The 16275-nt window shown below is 42.1% G+C and overlaps 2 protein-coding genes across 6 annotated transcripts in view; one reads left to right on the forward strand and one right to left on the reverse strand.

Annotated features, from left to right (window-relative positions):
• myo1d (myosin 1D) overlaps positions 1-16275 on the forward strand; it is a 177203-nt gene that overhangs the window by 11994 nt on the left and 148934 nt on the right. The window lies entirely within an intron of this gene.
• Positions 4232-6814, reverse strand: LOC133656088 (E3 SUMO-protein ligase ZBED1-like). Of its 3 annotated transcripts, none has more exons than XM_062056901.1 (4): positions 5569-6814; positions 5174-5308; positions 4693-4998; positions 4232-4607 (listed from the first exon to the last, which is right to left on the reverse strand). In XM_062056901.1, exons 1-4 carry the CDS (start codon positions 6679-6681, stop codon positions 4485-4487), a joined length of 1677 nt encoding a protein of 558 aa, XP_061912885.1. In that variant the 5' UTR covers positions 6682-6814; the 3' UTR covers positions 4232-4484. The 3 variants fall into 3 exon arrangements, with proteins under 3 accessions (XP_061912885.1, XP_061912886.1, XP_061912884.1); XM_062056902.1 differs by having other exon boundaries at positions 4232-4998; positions 5569-6524; positions 6609-6748; XM_062056900.1 differs by having other exon boundaries at positions 4232-4998; positions 5569-6812.

Below are 16275 nucleotides of genomic sequence, written 5' to 3' on the forward strand. Positions count from 1 at the left end.
CAAATCCCCCGCTGTTGTTGTCAGGCACCTGGCCGCCAGCTCATGCTTTTATTTTGGGAAAAACAGTCTTTCTCTTTCATCGTCGGCCATCAAAGTGGTCATGTGACACGGGCCAGCAGGGGGCGGGGTTTATGGTGTAGCTCAGGATTTGGAAGGACGATGCAAGAGTCTATAATGGAACCGAAACATGAATATGTTGAAAGTACAACACAGGAAGGGTACCTTTTCACATACTTTTGTGGGTTTTTGTGAAATTGTTTCTCAAAAAGTATAATTTTTAATGTAACATTTAACAGCCAGCCAATAACGATAACCGCGCTGTCCAGTTTTTATATTTTGTTTTTCCAAGTATGCATTTACTTCAGTTTGTCCTAGGTGTTCTAGCCAGGAAGTAGTCTTTGCCATTAAGTTGAATGTCTTTTGTTGCGCCCTAAAAAGTGTTAATACTGTAAGTATTGTACTTATTACACAAAGCAGCTTTTTCATTGTAACGTACACCTTGGTTGAAGTTTGAACCAATACGGTACCAATGCCCCGGTACCTAGGAATCGATACCGGTAGGTTTTTTTGGGGTATTTTTGTGTGTTAATAAACATCTATTGTTTTTGATGATAACATATTTTTTCTATTGCAACATTTATAAATGCGCTGATTGTGATAGCCTCTGTCCAATTGCGATATCTTGTTTTATAATCATATCATTTTCCTGTATGACAAAAAGTTGCAAGGGTTTGTCAGTTTACTGTTGCGCCCTACAAAGTGTTAACGCTGTAAGTATTGTACTCATTCCGCACCAGCTGTTTGATTGTAACGTGCATCTTAGTTGTAGTTTTCATCAACACATTTGGCGGTGTTGAAATGGCCATGTAAAATCACTAATGCTAATCAGTAGCTTGTCGATAGCAAAGCCAATGTAAATTAGCATCAATCTAGCCCATTTTTGGAAAAGTGGAGCCCTACTTGATTCACGTTGGAGCGTTTTTTGAGTACATTTCTTTGTTAGCATTGAAAATTACCTAGATCAGGGGTTCTTAAAGGCCTACTGAAATGAAATGTTCTTATTTAAACGGGAATAGCAGATCCATTCTATGTGTCATACTTGATCATTTCGCGATATTGACATATTTTTGCTTAAAGGATTTAGTATAGAACATTGACGATAAAGTTCGCAACTTTTGGTCGCTGATAAAAAAAAGCCTTGCCTGTACCGGAAGTAGCGTGACGTCGCAGGTTGAAGGGCTCCTCACATTTCCCCATTGTTTACACCAGCAACAAGAGCGATTCGGACCGAGAAAGCGACGATTACCCCATTAATTTGAGCCAGGATGAAAGATTCGTGGATGAGGAACGTGAGAGTGGAGGACTAGAGTGCAGTACAGGACGTATCTTTTTTCGCTCTGACCGTAACTTAGGTATAAGGGCTCATTGGATTCCACACTTTCTCCTTTTTCTATTGTGGATCACGGATTTGTATTTTAAACCACCTCGGATACTATATCCTCTTGAAAATGAGAGTCGAGAACGCGAAATGGACATTCACTGTGACTTTTATCTCCACGACAATACATCGGCGAAGCACTTCAGCTACGGAGCTAACGTGATAGTATCGTGCTTAAATGCAGATAGAAACAAAAGAAATAAGCCCCTGACTGGAAGGATAGACAGAAGATCAACAATACTACCAAACTCTGGACCTGTAACCACACGGTTAATACTGTACCGCCTGGCGAAGCCTAGCAATGCTGTTGCTAACGACGCCATTGAAGCTAACTTAGCTACGGGACCTCGACAGAGCTATGCTAAAAACATTAGCTATCCACCTACGCCAGCCCTCATCTGCTCATCAACACCCGTGCTCACCTGCGTTCCAGCGATCGACGGCGCGACGAAGGACTTCACCCGATCATCGATGCGGTCGGCGGCTAGCGTCGGATAGCGCGTCTGCTTTCCAAGTAAGTCCTCCTGGTTGTGTTGCTGCAGCCAGCCGCTAATACACCGATCCCACCTACAGCTTTCTTCTTTGCAGTCTCCATTGTTCATTAAACAAATTGCAAAAGATTCACCAACACAGATGTCCAGAATACTGTGGAATTTTGCGATGAAAACAGAGCTGTTTGTATTGGTATACAATGTGTCCGAATACTTCCGCTTCAACCATTGACGTCGATCGCGCATACGTCATCATACCTAGACGTTTTCAACCGGAAGTGTGGCGGGAAATTTAAAATTGCACTTTATAAATTAACCCGGCCGTATTGGCATGTGTTGCAATGTTAAGATTTCATCATTGATATATAAACTATCAGACTGCGTGGTCGGTAGTAGTGGGTTTCAGTAGGCCTTTAACCTTTTTGACCTCAGTTCCCAACTTTTCTACTACAGAGGGTCCCGGGTCACACTCAAACATTAACACTGAATTAGTAAGCTTACCCCTGACTTGAATCATATTCAATAATTATATCTAACATAGTCACAGTTTAACAGTTTACAACCTTGTCAAATGATATGAAAGCATGTGTTAATCACAAAGATTATTATCAAGGCTTAGGTCAGGCTGATTACATAAATAAATATCAAACATACCGCATAAAAAGGGACTCATAAAAACTGATGAAAATACATTTACCATATTTTCCGGACTATAGAGCACATCACACCAAATACATTTGAGAAGATTTTTTTTCTCCATATATAAGCAGCACCATAATATAAGTAGCAGATATATATGTTGTGAAATGAGTTATTTACACAGAAATATTTTGTAAATATTTATTTATAGTTACGAATTGTTTCCAAACAGTGTCTGTAACACGGCAGTAAAACGGCTGATGAAACATTACGATAGCACGTACAAATATGCATGAAAAGACTCCGACAGACATCGCGCATGGGACGGTTTATTAAGTAAGAATTGTTTTAGTTACATTGTGAACCTTGCAAACGTTGCTTGGAGTGACGAATGAAGAATAAGTACGAGTAGAAAGGCTATGGACGGCTGGAAGACAGAACGCCACTTTTGGTAGTTGAAAGCACTAAATGGAAGGACACTGCAGCACATGCAGTGAGCGAATTCATCCAAAAGATGGCGCCATAGCACTAACAATAAAACACACTTAAGTGTTTTTTTTTTTACCTTTTGTAAAGAAAATGTTTTTATTATGGCCGTCAGCAAAGAAAAATCCAAAAATTAGCCGCTCCGTGGCAAGTGGCGAGTACTGAGTACTGCCATACGGACCAGAGCTGAGAAACAGATATTTAGTCAGTAGCATGTATATGGTGTATAGGGATGCAAATTATCGATTATTTCATTAATTGATAGTTGATAACCTTATCGATCGATCATCGATTAGTTGATAAAGCGGCGTTTTCCCCCCATCTGAGATTTCCCCTCAATAAGGTACAAAATCAAAATCAAAATTTTGCTGGTATAAAATACAAAGGACATTGTATTCCCTAATCAAATGTTTATTTGATACAAAAGTAAGTCATCTTTGTAACATGAGGAATATAATATAAAGTGCACTTTAGTCTTGTCACACATGCAAGACTTGGTAGTGGCAGCAGCCATAATAGCTAGCTTTATTTTATATAATCCCTCTTGAACTGGGAAAGGTGCCTAATGCCTATCTGTCAACTTGAAAAAATACAAGGAAGACATCCCTGAAAATTGTAACAGCAGGCAGCAAATAAGTAAGCCTGTTGGCTGTTGCAGTCTGCTGCAGAACTTCACCTTTGGACTCAGGTGAGGCTGACAAGAACTGAAGTGAAAAAACATGTCACTCACTCACTACTGTAAAGACAAGAAAAATAAAGTAACATCAAGTGCACAACATGCACAATGCACATCTTAGTCTGTCTCACAAACTATTAGAAGGCTAGCAGCCTGCAAGCTGCAACATTAATTGAATCCCTCTTGAACTGGGAAAAGTGCCTATATGACAGTCAACTTGAAAAAATATAAGGCAGACATCCCTGAAATTGTAAGTAACAGCAAAATAAGTAAACCTAAGCCTGCTGCAGAAGAACAGTCATTGATTCAACTTAACATTTGGGCTCAAGTGAGGCTGACAGAAGAACTGAATGAAAAACATGTCACTGCATAAAATAAAATAAAGTGCATGCACTATGCCCATCTTAGTTTGTCTCTCACAAACTATTAGTGTAAACATTAATGTAATAATCAGTCAGCTTGAAACAGGCTGACAACAACTTCAAGTAAACATTCCTGAAAGACAATGGTGATTGTGATAGTAAAATATTAAGCAAGCCAAGTTTAGCCAACCCTGGCTACAACAATCAACTTAATATTTAGATCATCAGGCAGGTGGACAATTGAAATTTTAACAAAGGGAAAAGTCACATTTTAGAGAAGGCTCTCTGCCTCATACATGTAACATGGCCCATGGGTACAATTGCTTATTCATTTTTATTCAAGTATATGAGCATGTCTACATGCTCAGGTGTGAGCCGTGAGCGCAGCTTGGTTACAGTAAGGCCACATGCTGAGAACACGCGTTCAGAAGGCACTGATGTAGCAGGGATACACATGTATCGTTTTGCCACTTTTGCCAACCTCGGATACCTTGCTTCATTTTTTCCCCACCAATCTGTGGGATGATTGGGATCAGAATCAAGGTTTGGCACAGCATCCTTCAGAAAACTGTCCAGCTCTCTCTCCACATCATTAGTGACCTGGTTGGTGTAGTAGGCACCCAGGAGTTGAACCATAGCAGATGTGTGTCTCTGTGGTGCAGCTTCCTGGACAGGCACGTCTGGCTGAGCCCCCTCCTCCTCCTCTCCAGTGGTACTGGCAGAGGCAGAGCTTGCTCCATCTGCTGTTGTGGATGTGGAGCTCACATCTTCTGCTTGAGCCAGTTCAAGCAGTTTGGCATTTGCTGAAATCCTCCTGGCTGGGCTGAGAAATGACAGGTGCTTGTGCCGAGGGTCCACCATCGTTGCTATCATTGGGGTTGATGTTAGGAAGTCATCAGATGCAATCTGTGTCAAATAAAAACAAATAAATAATATAACTTCAATTATTAATATAATAAGCAAGCAGTGCCACCTAACCTTACATGGGCAATGCATATTTTGTACAATGCTATGTATGTTTTGTATAGGTTATTTATTAGATGCTGCAATAATAATATTAATAATAGACATTAGCTGTTACCTTCATCCGTCTGCTCAGTGAAGCAGCCACTTTAGATTTGAATTCTGCCACTTTGCCTGAGTCTCCCTCGACTCTCTTCTTGAGGTGCACGTCGATTAAACCGAAGCTGATGGGATACGTGTTGGATATGGACACCTGAAGAAAAAAATATATATTAGTTGAGTTTAGTTCCTTTGTATAGAAAAGTTTCATAACAGTACAGATTCACAGGTTAGGTAAATAGGTACAAGGTCAACTAAAAGAAAGCTTACGTTTTCTTTCCCCCTCTTTTTTTTTACTCATAATATATGACATTGGAAATATATTACACAGAGAACAGTGATATGCATAAAGTAGCATTCAAATTCAAATGACAAAATCGTGCAAGGGGGGGGGGGGGTAAAGTAATACTCTACCTCAGTCTCTGTAGACATCACGGTAGTTGCTGTCTTCAGAGCGACTAGAACAGGGCCCATTTCCTCCATGATTTTCCAGTGGTCGTCTCTGATCTCAAGTGTCCGAGCATCAGACAGCTTGGTGAACGTGCGGTCTGATAGTACGGCGCACACCGCCCACCGCTGCTCCACCAGTCTCGCAAACATGTCACAGACTGAATTCCACCTCGTTTTGCAGGATTGAATGAGCTGGTGGCGTTCCAAGCCCATTTGGCCTTGCTTGGTTTCCAGCGCTTTGGTGGCTTTAGTGCTGTGCTTAAAGTGTTTGACCAATCTTCCTGCAGCTGCGATGACTTGGTGCAGGGTCCCAGCGAAACCATCGTTGATGGCCAGTTGTAGGGTATGGGTGTAGCATGGAACAGAGGCCCAGTCGACTCGAGGTTGGCTGTTTGCTAAGACGATGTTACTCGCGTTGTCGTGAACACAGGCTATCACTCGCCCGGTCAGCCCCCATGCATGCACAATTTCATTCAGCCGTTCTGCTAAATTATCAGCCGTATGGCTCATCGGCATACTCTCTGTGGCTAGGACTGCCGACCTCATCAGCCAGTCCTCCATGTAGTGGCAAGTGACGGTGATATAGCTCTCTGTTGTATTTGACGTCCAACAGTCAGTGGTTATTGCTACATGCGTGTTGGCCAGTCGTGCTTTCAGCTCGGCTTTCTTTCTTTTGTAGCGAGCCTCTATGCGGGTTGTTATTGTTTCTCGAGAAGGGATTTGGTAGTCTGGCTCACAATAGTTCATCAACTCACGAAACCCCTTGCCATCCACAATGCTTATAGGCAGCATATCCTTTTCAACCATGTTGCAAATCCTCTGGGTGATGCCCTCTGCCCGTGCGTCATCACACACCGCTTTTCTTTTGGAAAACGCTTCGGCGACGGAGGGCTGGCCTGGCCGTGCTCCGCCTCCACTCTCTCCTCCAAGCACAGCGGCATGTAAACTTTTTAGGTGGTAATTTAACGAACTGGTTGAATTGTTGTACTTCAAAACAGCCTTACATATTTTGCACGTTGCATCGTCCTCTTTTAGGGTGAAATGTTCCCACACAGCACTTCTCTTGCGTCGCTTCATGTTTGTTTTTCTTCTCTCGCATGTGGACTCTCATGTGTACAGCGGACATGTAGGGCTGGTCACGTGATGGTGTTGCTGCTTGGAAAAAGTACAATAAGCAACAACTCCCTCGTGTGGACTAGCGAGGTATAAACTCAGCATTACCTTCACACAGAAAACCACCGCACCGACCGTGACAGAACGGAATTGTCAATTAATTGAAATCGTTAATTTTAATCGGGTAATTTCTTAACGGCAATTAATCGAAAATCGATTAATTGTTAACATCCCTAATGGTGTATCCTATGTAAATTAGCATCGAGCTAGCACATTTTGAAAGGGGGGAGCCTTACTTTTGAGCGCTTTTTAACAGCCGGTGCCGAGTCTGCAGCCGAACGTGCCATCACGTGCAACAAATGTACCAAAATATGGCAATGTTTGATCTTATGTGAATCGCTAACCAGCAGTACGGTCGGAATTCGGTGGGTAGCCATGAAAGTGCTGGATTCTGTACCCACAAATATACAAGTCCACGGCTTTTAGACATTTTGCAACAAGACCGGGTCGAGTTGTCTGGACATCTGATCCGATTTCAGGTTCTCTTCATCACAACCTCACTTTGTGGCTCCCATCTTCTGCCTCCGTCCAACTCCTTTTATTCTATGCCTGCTTGTTGTGGAACCAGTCTTCTTACAAGTGCCGCTCTTCACTTGATATTTGTGCTCAATTGTTACTCCAAGTGCTTCTTGGCACGTGCTTTGTGCGGGCGTGTGCTCATAGTTCCACACTCCAGGTGTGTGCGCATTATATTCTGCACCTGTGCCAGCAAACACAACGCATTATTCATCATAAAAAACATGGAAGTCATCCTTACAGTATGATACTTCATGTCATTTACCACGGTCACACCCGCAACCAATTAACGATAATAAAGGGTTTTCTATAGCGCAATTTCTAATATATCTTACTAATAATCAGGGGTGTCCAAATATTGTTCCGATTATCATTAAAAAAACAAGTGAACGGAAATTGCTAAAGAACTCCTCGACCTCGACAATGTATACGCTGTTTGTCCATCTCCATCCCTGTATAAAAAACGTATTCTGCTACATTCGGAACATGACCTGCTTATGACGCACATAGTAGAAAGACAACTGCGACAATCCAAACAATGCTTCTATGAACATGGAGACAAGGCCGGCCGACTTTTAGCTCAACGGGCCAGGGTTGCTTGCGCATCGCGGTCGATTCCCAAAATTAAACTACCCGATGGTAGTTATACTTCTGATCCAGTTGATATTAATAAGTGTTTTTCTGAATTTTACACTAAATTATACACTTCTGAATGTTCTCCTATCTCCGCGATTTGCCCCAACCCCCTCGATTCATTAACATATCCTTGCATTGATGTAAACATTGCCAGGGAGCTGGGTAGACCCATTTCCTCGTCAGAGATACAGGAGGCAATTCGATCTATGCAAAATGGAAAGTCGCCCGGTCCTGATGGCTTCACAGTTGAATTTTACAAGGCTTACTCATTACTGTTATCCCCCATTTTAGCAAGAATGTTCAATGATTCCTTCAACGCCGGCCGCTTACCAGGGACTCTGTCAGAGGCTTCCATTTCATTACTTCTTAAGAAAGACAGGGATGCTACCTCTTGTGGTAACTACAGACCGATCTCGCTCTTGAATGTGGACTGTAAGATTCTGGCGAAAGTTCTCTCTACGCGTCTTCAAACCGTGATGCCCTCAATAATTTCGGCCGATCAGACAGGCTTCATGCTGGGGAGACATCCATTCTTCAATACCAGAAGATTGTTGAACATAGTTCTCACTCCGCCATCTGATACTCCGGAGGTTGTGGTGGCGCTGGATGCGGAGAAGGCGTTCGATAGGGTGGAGTGGGGCTATTTATTTTTTATTATGGAGAAATTTGGTTTTGATCCTAAATTTATTTCTTGGGTTAGAGTCCTGTACGAGACTCCGCTTGCCTCCGTACATACTAACGGCATCCGTTCAGCTTACTTCCCTCTCCAGCGTGGGACCCGGCAGGGATGTCCGCTTTCACCCTTGCTGTTTAATATAGCCATTGAACCGCTTGCTATTTGGCTTAAGAATTCGGAGGAATTTAAGGGTATCACTCGTTTTGGTCGGGTTCATAAGCTCTCCCTATATGCAGATGATCTTCTGTTGTTCGTTTCGGACCCATCGTCCTCGCTTCCCCATATACTATCGATTCTAGATCAGTTCGGTCGCTTGTCAGGGTACAAACTGAATATTCAGAAAAGCGAACTATTTTTTGTGAATAATTTGGCAAGGTCACTCCCGCGCTCACAATTCCCCTTTAGGATCTCGGAGGACGGTTTTAAATATCTGGGCGTGTTTGTCTCGAATTCTCCCACAGAGCTGTTTCGTAAAAACTTTCAAGCACTGTTAGACAAATGTAAATCGGACTTGTCCAGGTGGGCTGCCCTCCCCCTCTCCCTGGTTGGCCGCACTAACCTCATAAAAATGATTTTACTTCCGAAATTTTTATATCTCTTTCAACACATCCCTATATGTCTCAACAAATCATTTTTTGTTGGCCTTGATCAACAACTTCTTGCTTTCATTTGGCAAAACAGGCCAGCCCGCCTTAGGAAAGCCATTCTACAGCTCCCTAAGACGGAGGGTGGTCTAGCACTTCCAAACTTTAGAAATTATTTTTGGGCCTGCAATATTAATAAACTTCTGTACTGGGTCCGCTGCGACTCCCCAGCCGCCTGTCCACCTTGGGCTCACATAGAGGTAGCATCGTCTAATGGTTCCCTGCACGCGGTGATTTGCTCACAGCTACCCTTATGTTCATTGGGGACCTCCCTAAACCCAGTTGTTAAAAATACTATTAAAATTTGGACTCAATTTAGGAAACATCATGGCCTGCACAAAGCTTCCAGCGGTGCTCCGATTTTGAACAATCCCGCCTTTATCCCTGCCTGCTCTGATTCTGCGTTTCGCACCTGGTCAACTAACGGCCTTAAAATCCTCAACGACCTGTACCACGATGGAGTGTTCTCTTCGTTCGCTTCTCTGTCAACAAGATACAATATACCTAATACACATTTCTTCCGATACCTTCAAATAAGGCATTTTATTAAAAAACAATTTCCCCATTTTCCCAACCGCCCCCCAGACGCAGAAATTGATCGGTTTCTCTCCTTTGACTCTGACAAACGACGTTTGATATCTGTAATATATAATGAAATCTGCTTTCTGAATCCACTCAACACTTCACCTGCCAGAGAATCCTGGGAGCATGACCTTGGGGCACCTATACCTGATGGGCGGTGGAGAGAAGCTTTGAGGCTGGTGCATTCATCATCTATATGCGCTAGGCATGGCCTAATACAATGTAAGATACTACATAAAGCACATTTTACTAATGCTAGACTGGCTAAAATATACCCCAACCATAGCGACGCTTGTAACCGCTGTAGACAATCCCCAGCTGACCATTTGCATATGTTCTGGACGTGCCCAAAACTCTCAAGTTTTTGGTCGGCTATTTTTGACACTGTCGGGCAGGCCCTTGATAGAACAATAACACCCAGCCCGCTGACTGCCCTTTTTGGCGTTCCGCAGGTGGACGGTTTACCTGCAACCGCTCGTCATGTCATTGCGTTAACGACTCTGCTGGCTAGGCGTACAATTCTTTTTAAATGGAAGCTTGCGTCTCCGCCGAGCCATAACAATTGGATACAAGATGTCTTGCGGTGTCTGCAATTAGAGAAGCTTCGGTTCTCGCAGAAAGGATCTGTGGCATCTTTCCATAAAACTTGGGGCCCCCTCCTGGACCTTATTAGGGACAAGCTTGACATCACCCCAAGCGATCCGGGTAACCCAACTTAGACAGAACTGACCGCTGAAGACCCCCCCCCCCCCTCATTCCTTGTGTTTATTTACTTTTACGTTATATTTTATTGTATATCTTAGGTATTATTTATTTATTTATTTCACCTTATTTACTCTTTATTTACTTCAATATAGTTTGTTAGATTGAAGCTAAGTTTGCATATATTCATGTGTGTCTATATTTGTTGTGGGCACTAGGCGACAATTACCTTGGGAATTAAGTGGGTGGGTATGGTAAGGGATGGGGTTTATTATGTTACTTATTGAAAAATGTGCAGATACTCCAACTTGCTGTTGCCATGATTCATCATGCTGTATTGTCTGCAAAATTCAATAAAAATATTTGGAAAAAAAACAAAAAAAAAAACAAGTGAGATGATAAGCGCTTGCATGTAGAATGTGTGATATCATGTGCGATACATGCAGTCCTGCAGTGTGTTTACTTGTGTGTGATATCATGTGCGATACAAGCGGGCTTACAGTCTGTTTACTTGTTTGTGATATCATGTGCGATACAAGTGGTCTTACAGTGTGTTTACTTGTGTGATATCATGTGCGATACAAGCGGTCCTGCAGCGTGTTTACTTGTGTGTGATATCATGCGCAAAACATGCGGTCCTGCAGCGTGTTTAGTTGTGTGACATCATGTGCGATACAAGCGGTCCCACAGCATATTTAGTTGTGTGTGTGTGATGTCATGTGCGATGCAAGCAGTTCTGCAGCATGTTTACTTGTATGTGGTATCATGTGCGATACAAGCGGTCCTGCAGTGTGTTTAGTTTTGTGTGATATATCATGTGCGATACAAGCGGTCTTACAGTGCGTTTACTTGTGTGTGATATCATGTGCAAAACATGCGGTCCTGCAGCGTGTTTAGTTGTGTGACTTCATGTGCGATACAAGCGGCCCCGCAGCATGTTTAGTTGTGTGTGTGTGTGTGTGTGTGTGTGTGATGTCATGTGCGATGCAAGGAGTTGTCATGTGTGATGCAAACAGTTCTGCAGCATGTTTACTTGCGTGTGGTATCATGTGCGATACAAGCGGTCCTGCAGTGTGTTTAGTTGTGTGTGATATCATGTGCGATACAAGCTGCCCTGCATCGTGTTTACTTGTGTGTGTGATATCATGTGCAAAACAAGCGGCCCTGCAGCGTGTTTAGTTGTGGAACATCATGTGCGATACAAGTGGTCCCACAGCATGTTTACTTGTGTGTGATATCATGTGCGATACAAGCGGTCTTACAGTGCGTTTACTTGTGTGTGATATCATGTGCAATACAAGTGGTCCTGCAGCGTGTTTACTAGTGTGTGATATCATGTGCGATACAAGTGGTCCCACAGCATGTTTACTTGTGTGTGATATCATGTGCGATACAAGCGGTCTTACAGTGCGTTTACTTGTGTGTGATATCATGTGCAATACAAGTGGTCCTGCAGCGTGTTTACTAGTGCGTGATATCATGTGCGATACAAGCGGTCCCACAGCGTGACACAAGCAGTCCTGCAGCATGTTTACTTGTGTGTGGTATCATGTGCGATACAAGCGGTCCTGCAGTGTGTTTAGTTGTGTGTGATATCATGTGCGATACAAGCGGCCCTGCAGCGTGTTTACTTGTGTGTGATATCATGTGCAAAACAAGCGGTCCTGCAGCGTGTTTAGTTGTGGGACATCATGTGCGATACAAGTGGTCCCACAGCATGTTTACTTGTGTGTGATATCATGTGCGATACAAGCGGTCTTACAGTGTGTTTACTTGTGTGTGATATCATGTGCAAAACATGCGGTCCTGCAGCGTGTTTAGTTGTGTGACATCATGTGCGATACAAGTGGTCCCACAGCATATTTACTTGTGTGTGATATCATGTGCGATACAAGTGGTCTTACAGTGTGTTTACTTTTGTGTGATATCATGTGCAAAACATGCGGTCCTGCAGCGTGTTTAGTTGTGTGACATCATGTGCGATACAAGCGGTCCCGCAGCATGTTTAGTTGTGTGTGTGTGATGTCATGTGCGATGCAAGCAGTTGTCGTGTGTGATGCAAGCAGTTCTGCAGCATGTTTACTTGTGTGTGGTATCATGTGCGATACAAGCGGTCCTGCAGTGTGTTTAGTTGTGTGTGATATCATGTGCGATACAAGCTGCCCTGCATCGTGTTTACTTGTGTGTGTGATATCATGTGCAAAACAAGCGGTCCTGCAGCGTGTTTAGTTGTGGAACATCATGTGCGATACGAGTGGTCCCACAGCATGTTTACTTGTGTGTGATATCATGTGCGATACAAGCGGTCTCACAGTGCGTTTACTTGTGTGATATCATGTGCAATACAAGTGGTCCTGCAGCGTGTTTACTAGTGCATGATATCATGTGCGATACAAGCGGTCCCACAGCGCGACACAAGCAGTCCCGCAGCATGTTGTGTGTGATGTCATGTGCGATGCAAGCAGTTCTGCTGCATGTTTACTTGTGTGTGGTATCATGTGCGATACAAGCGGTCCTGCAGTGTGTTTAGTTGTGTGATATCATGTGCGATACAAGCGTCCCTGCAGCGTGTTTACTTGTGTGTGATATCATGTGCAAAACAAGCGGTCCCGCAGCGTGTTTAGTTGTGGAACGTCATGTGCGATACAAGTGGTCCTGCAGCATGTTTACGTGTGTGTGATATCATGTGCGATACAAGCGGTCTTACAGTGCGTTTACTTGTGTGTGATATCATGTGCAATACAAGTGGTCCTGCAACGTGTTTACTTGTGCGTGATATCATGTGCGATACAAGCGGTCCCACAGCGCGACACAAGCAGTCCCGCAGCATGTTTAGTTGTGTGTGCGATGCAAGCAGTTCTGCAGCATGTTTAGTTGTGTGTGTGTGGTATCATGTGCGATACAAGCGGTCCTGCAGCGTGTTTAGTTGTGCGTGATGTCATGTGCGATACAAGCGGTTCTGCAGCGTGTTTACTTGTGTGATACCATGTGCAAAACAAGCAGTCCTGCAGCGTGTTTAGTTGTGACATTATGTACGATACAAGCTGTCCCGCAGCGTGTTTACTTGTGTGTGATATCATGTGCGACACAAGCGGTCCTGCAGCGTGTTTAGTTGTGCGTGATGTCATGTGCGATACAAGCGGTTCTGCAGCGTGTTTACTTGTGTGATACCATGTGCAAAACAAGCAGTCCTGCAGCGTGTTTAGTTGTGACATTATGTACGATACAAGCTGTCCCGCAGCGTGTTTACTTGTGTGTGATATCATGTGCGACACAAGCGGTCCCACAGCGTGTTTCATATCATGTGCGATACAGGCAGTCCTGCAGCGTGTTTACTTGTGTGTGATATCATGTGCGATACAAGCGGTTGCATCATGTTTACCTGTGTTTGTGATATCATGTGCTATACAATCGGTCCTGCAGCGTGTTTAGTTGTGTGTGACATCATGTGCGATACAAGTGGTCCCGAAGCGTGTTTACTTGTGTGTGATATCATGTGCGATACAAGCGGTCCTGCAGCGTGTTTACTTGTGCAAAGTTAACATTTTAATGTTCCTTTCAATAAACACAACTTCTTCTATTTTACTAAAGTAATTTACAAAAGGTAGCTATAGGCTACTAGGAGCTACACAACAGCTAAGCACACAATAGCACACAAGCCAGACATACGTAATACTCATTGAACAATAAAACTGCACATTTGGCGATATAAACAGGTATAAAATAATTATAGTTGCATATTACTTACACATACAAAGTCTACAAGGCAGAAATGATTCAGTAACAAACGTGTCTGTATCATTAATTTACTGTGTCATGAGTTTAACTTCATGAATTATCGTGGCCACTGGGAACCGATACGGTCCCGGTTCCTGGGAATCAATACCAGTACTCAACGGTACCAATTTTTGGTAAGTTTGTGTGATATAAATATTAAACATTTTTGATAGTAAAATCTAATTTTTTTTATTGCAACAATTAAAAATGAGCTGATTAAGATAACTACTGTCCAGTTGTTATATCGCGTTTTGTTGTCATCTTATTATCATTTGCAAGTATGACATTAATTTGCAGTTGCAAGTCCAAGACTTTAGAGGGCAGTTGTGTATAGTTTAGATGTGTTTTTCTGTTTTTTGTTGCGCCCTAAAAAGTGTTAATGCTCTATAAGGCTGCAGCTAACGATTATTTTTCTATCGATTAATCTATAGATTATTTGTTCGATTAATCGGTTAATCTATAGATTAATTTTTCGATTCATTTATAGATTATTTTTCCTTTTACCGATTATTTTTTTATTCAAAATGAAGATGAAAAAATAAATGTAGACCAGTTTTTTCAAAAGGCATGGCTTTTATTTACAAAAAAAAAGAAGTATGGCCACTCAGTCAACATTGACAACAACATGACAAAATATTCTGTAACAATGTAAACATTTAAAACTTTTAACATTTAACAAAATTAAAAGTAGCTTATTTGCTTTTTAATGTGCAAATATAAAAGTAAACATCCAGTGCAAATCGTAGTATTCTGCAATAGTATAAGCATTTCAAAAGTAAAAGTATTGCTTATTTTGCTTTAAAATGTGCAAAAATAAAGATAAACATCCAATACCATGAAGTGCAAAATGAAATATTCTGTAACAGTGTATACATTTCAACAAAAGTGAAAGTATTGCTTATTTGCTAAAATGTGCAAAAATAAAGATAAACATCCAATACAAAAAAGTGCCAATCTAAATATTCTGGAGCACTGTAAACATTAAGTATTGCTTTTAAAATGTGCAAAATAAACATCCAGTCCAACACAGTACACAATAACCAATTCTACTCATTCCAGTGAGTGACTAACAGTTGTAATGAAGAAAGGTTAGCATGTCTACATGCTCTGGTTCTTTTCTTGTTTACAATATTCCCAGCAGCTGAAAATAGGCGCTCAGAAGGGGCCGATGTGGCTGGAACTGAGAGCTAATTACCGGTAGCCTCCACCTCAAGCCAGGACTGCGAGTGAGCTGAGCTCCAGTTTATATTCCTAGAAGGTCAACGGGCTCATAGTAGGGATGTGCGTATCGATCCTGTGGTATCGATATATCGATACTCACACGCTACTCATTTGGCATCACTTTTCTGAAAAAAGTATCGATATAAACCAAAAAACGGCGTGTGGGGGGTGCAAGCATCACTTTCAGATGTTTTTGATTACTTACTTAACTTACTATGTGCTGGGACACCCCTGTACCTGGCAGAGTATAGAGCTGGCCCAGTCACGTGACAGGAGACAGCGAATGAGCGTCGTCAACGTGCAACACACACACAGCCAGCCGACAGCGATGCAGCCAGGCATATCCAGTGTTGTCCAATTGTTGACTTAAAACAGGCATTGTTTTTTTTGTTTTTTAGTAATGTTTACTGAATATTTTTGTTTAAATGATTATCCTAAATTCAAATAATTTCCACACAGGGGAATTTACTGTTAGTTGAAAATTGTTTGAGTATTTAAAACAAGATAAAAAGAGATACAATTTGGAGATTCTTCATCTTTGCATTACAGTTTTATTTTTCCCAAGAAAATCTTGAATATATGATTGAATGTGATTTTGGTTTTAATCTGTAACATGATTTCTTACATTTCGAAAACATTAGCCTATTTCATATTTCATTAATTGCTAATTATATCACAAACTTTAAAAAATAACTGCAGCTTCTTGCGATTCGGATTTGACAGTTAATTGGAAAGCCCTAATAT

The sequence above is a fragment of the Entelurus aequoreus genome, linkage group LG08 (assembly GCF_033978785.1).
Source record: "Entelurus aequoreus isolate RoL-2023_Sb linkage group LG08, RoL_Eaeq_v1.1, whole genome shotgun sequence".
Classification (NCBI taxonomy): domain Eukaryota; kingdom Metazoa; phylum Chordata; class Actinopteri; order Syngnathiformes; family Syngnathidae; genus Entelurus; species Entelurus aequoreus.

Bases quoted from the DNA above. Each gene is read 5' to 3' on its own strand.
- LOC133656088 (XM_062056900.1), bottom strand. From the start codon at position 6,681: ATGAAGCGACGCAAGAGAAGTGCTGTGTGGGAACATTTCACCCTAAAA. The intron at 5,309-5,568 runs GTAGAGTATTAC...TTTTTTCTTCAG, and splicing joins TGATGTCTACAGAGACTGAG to GTGTCCATATCCAACACGTA. The intron at 4,999-5,173 runs GTAACAGCTAAT...TATTTGACACAG, and splicing joins CACTGAGCAGACGGATGAAG to ATTGCATCTGATGACTTCCT.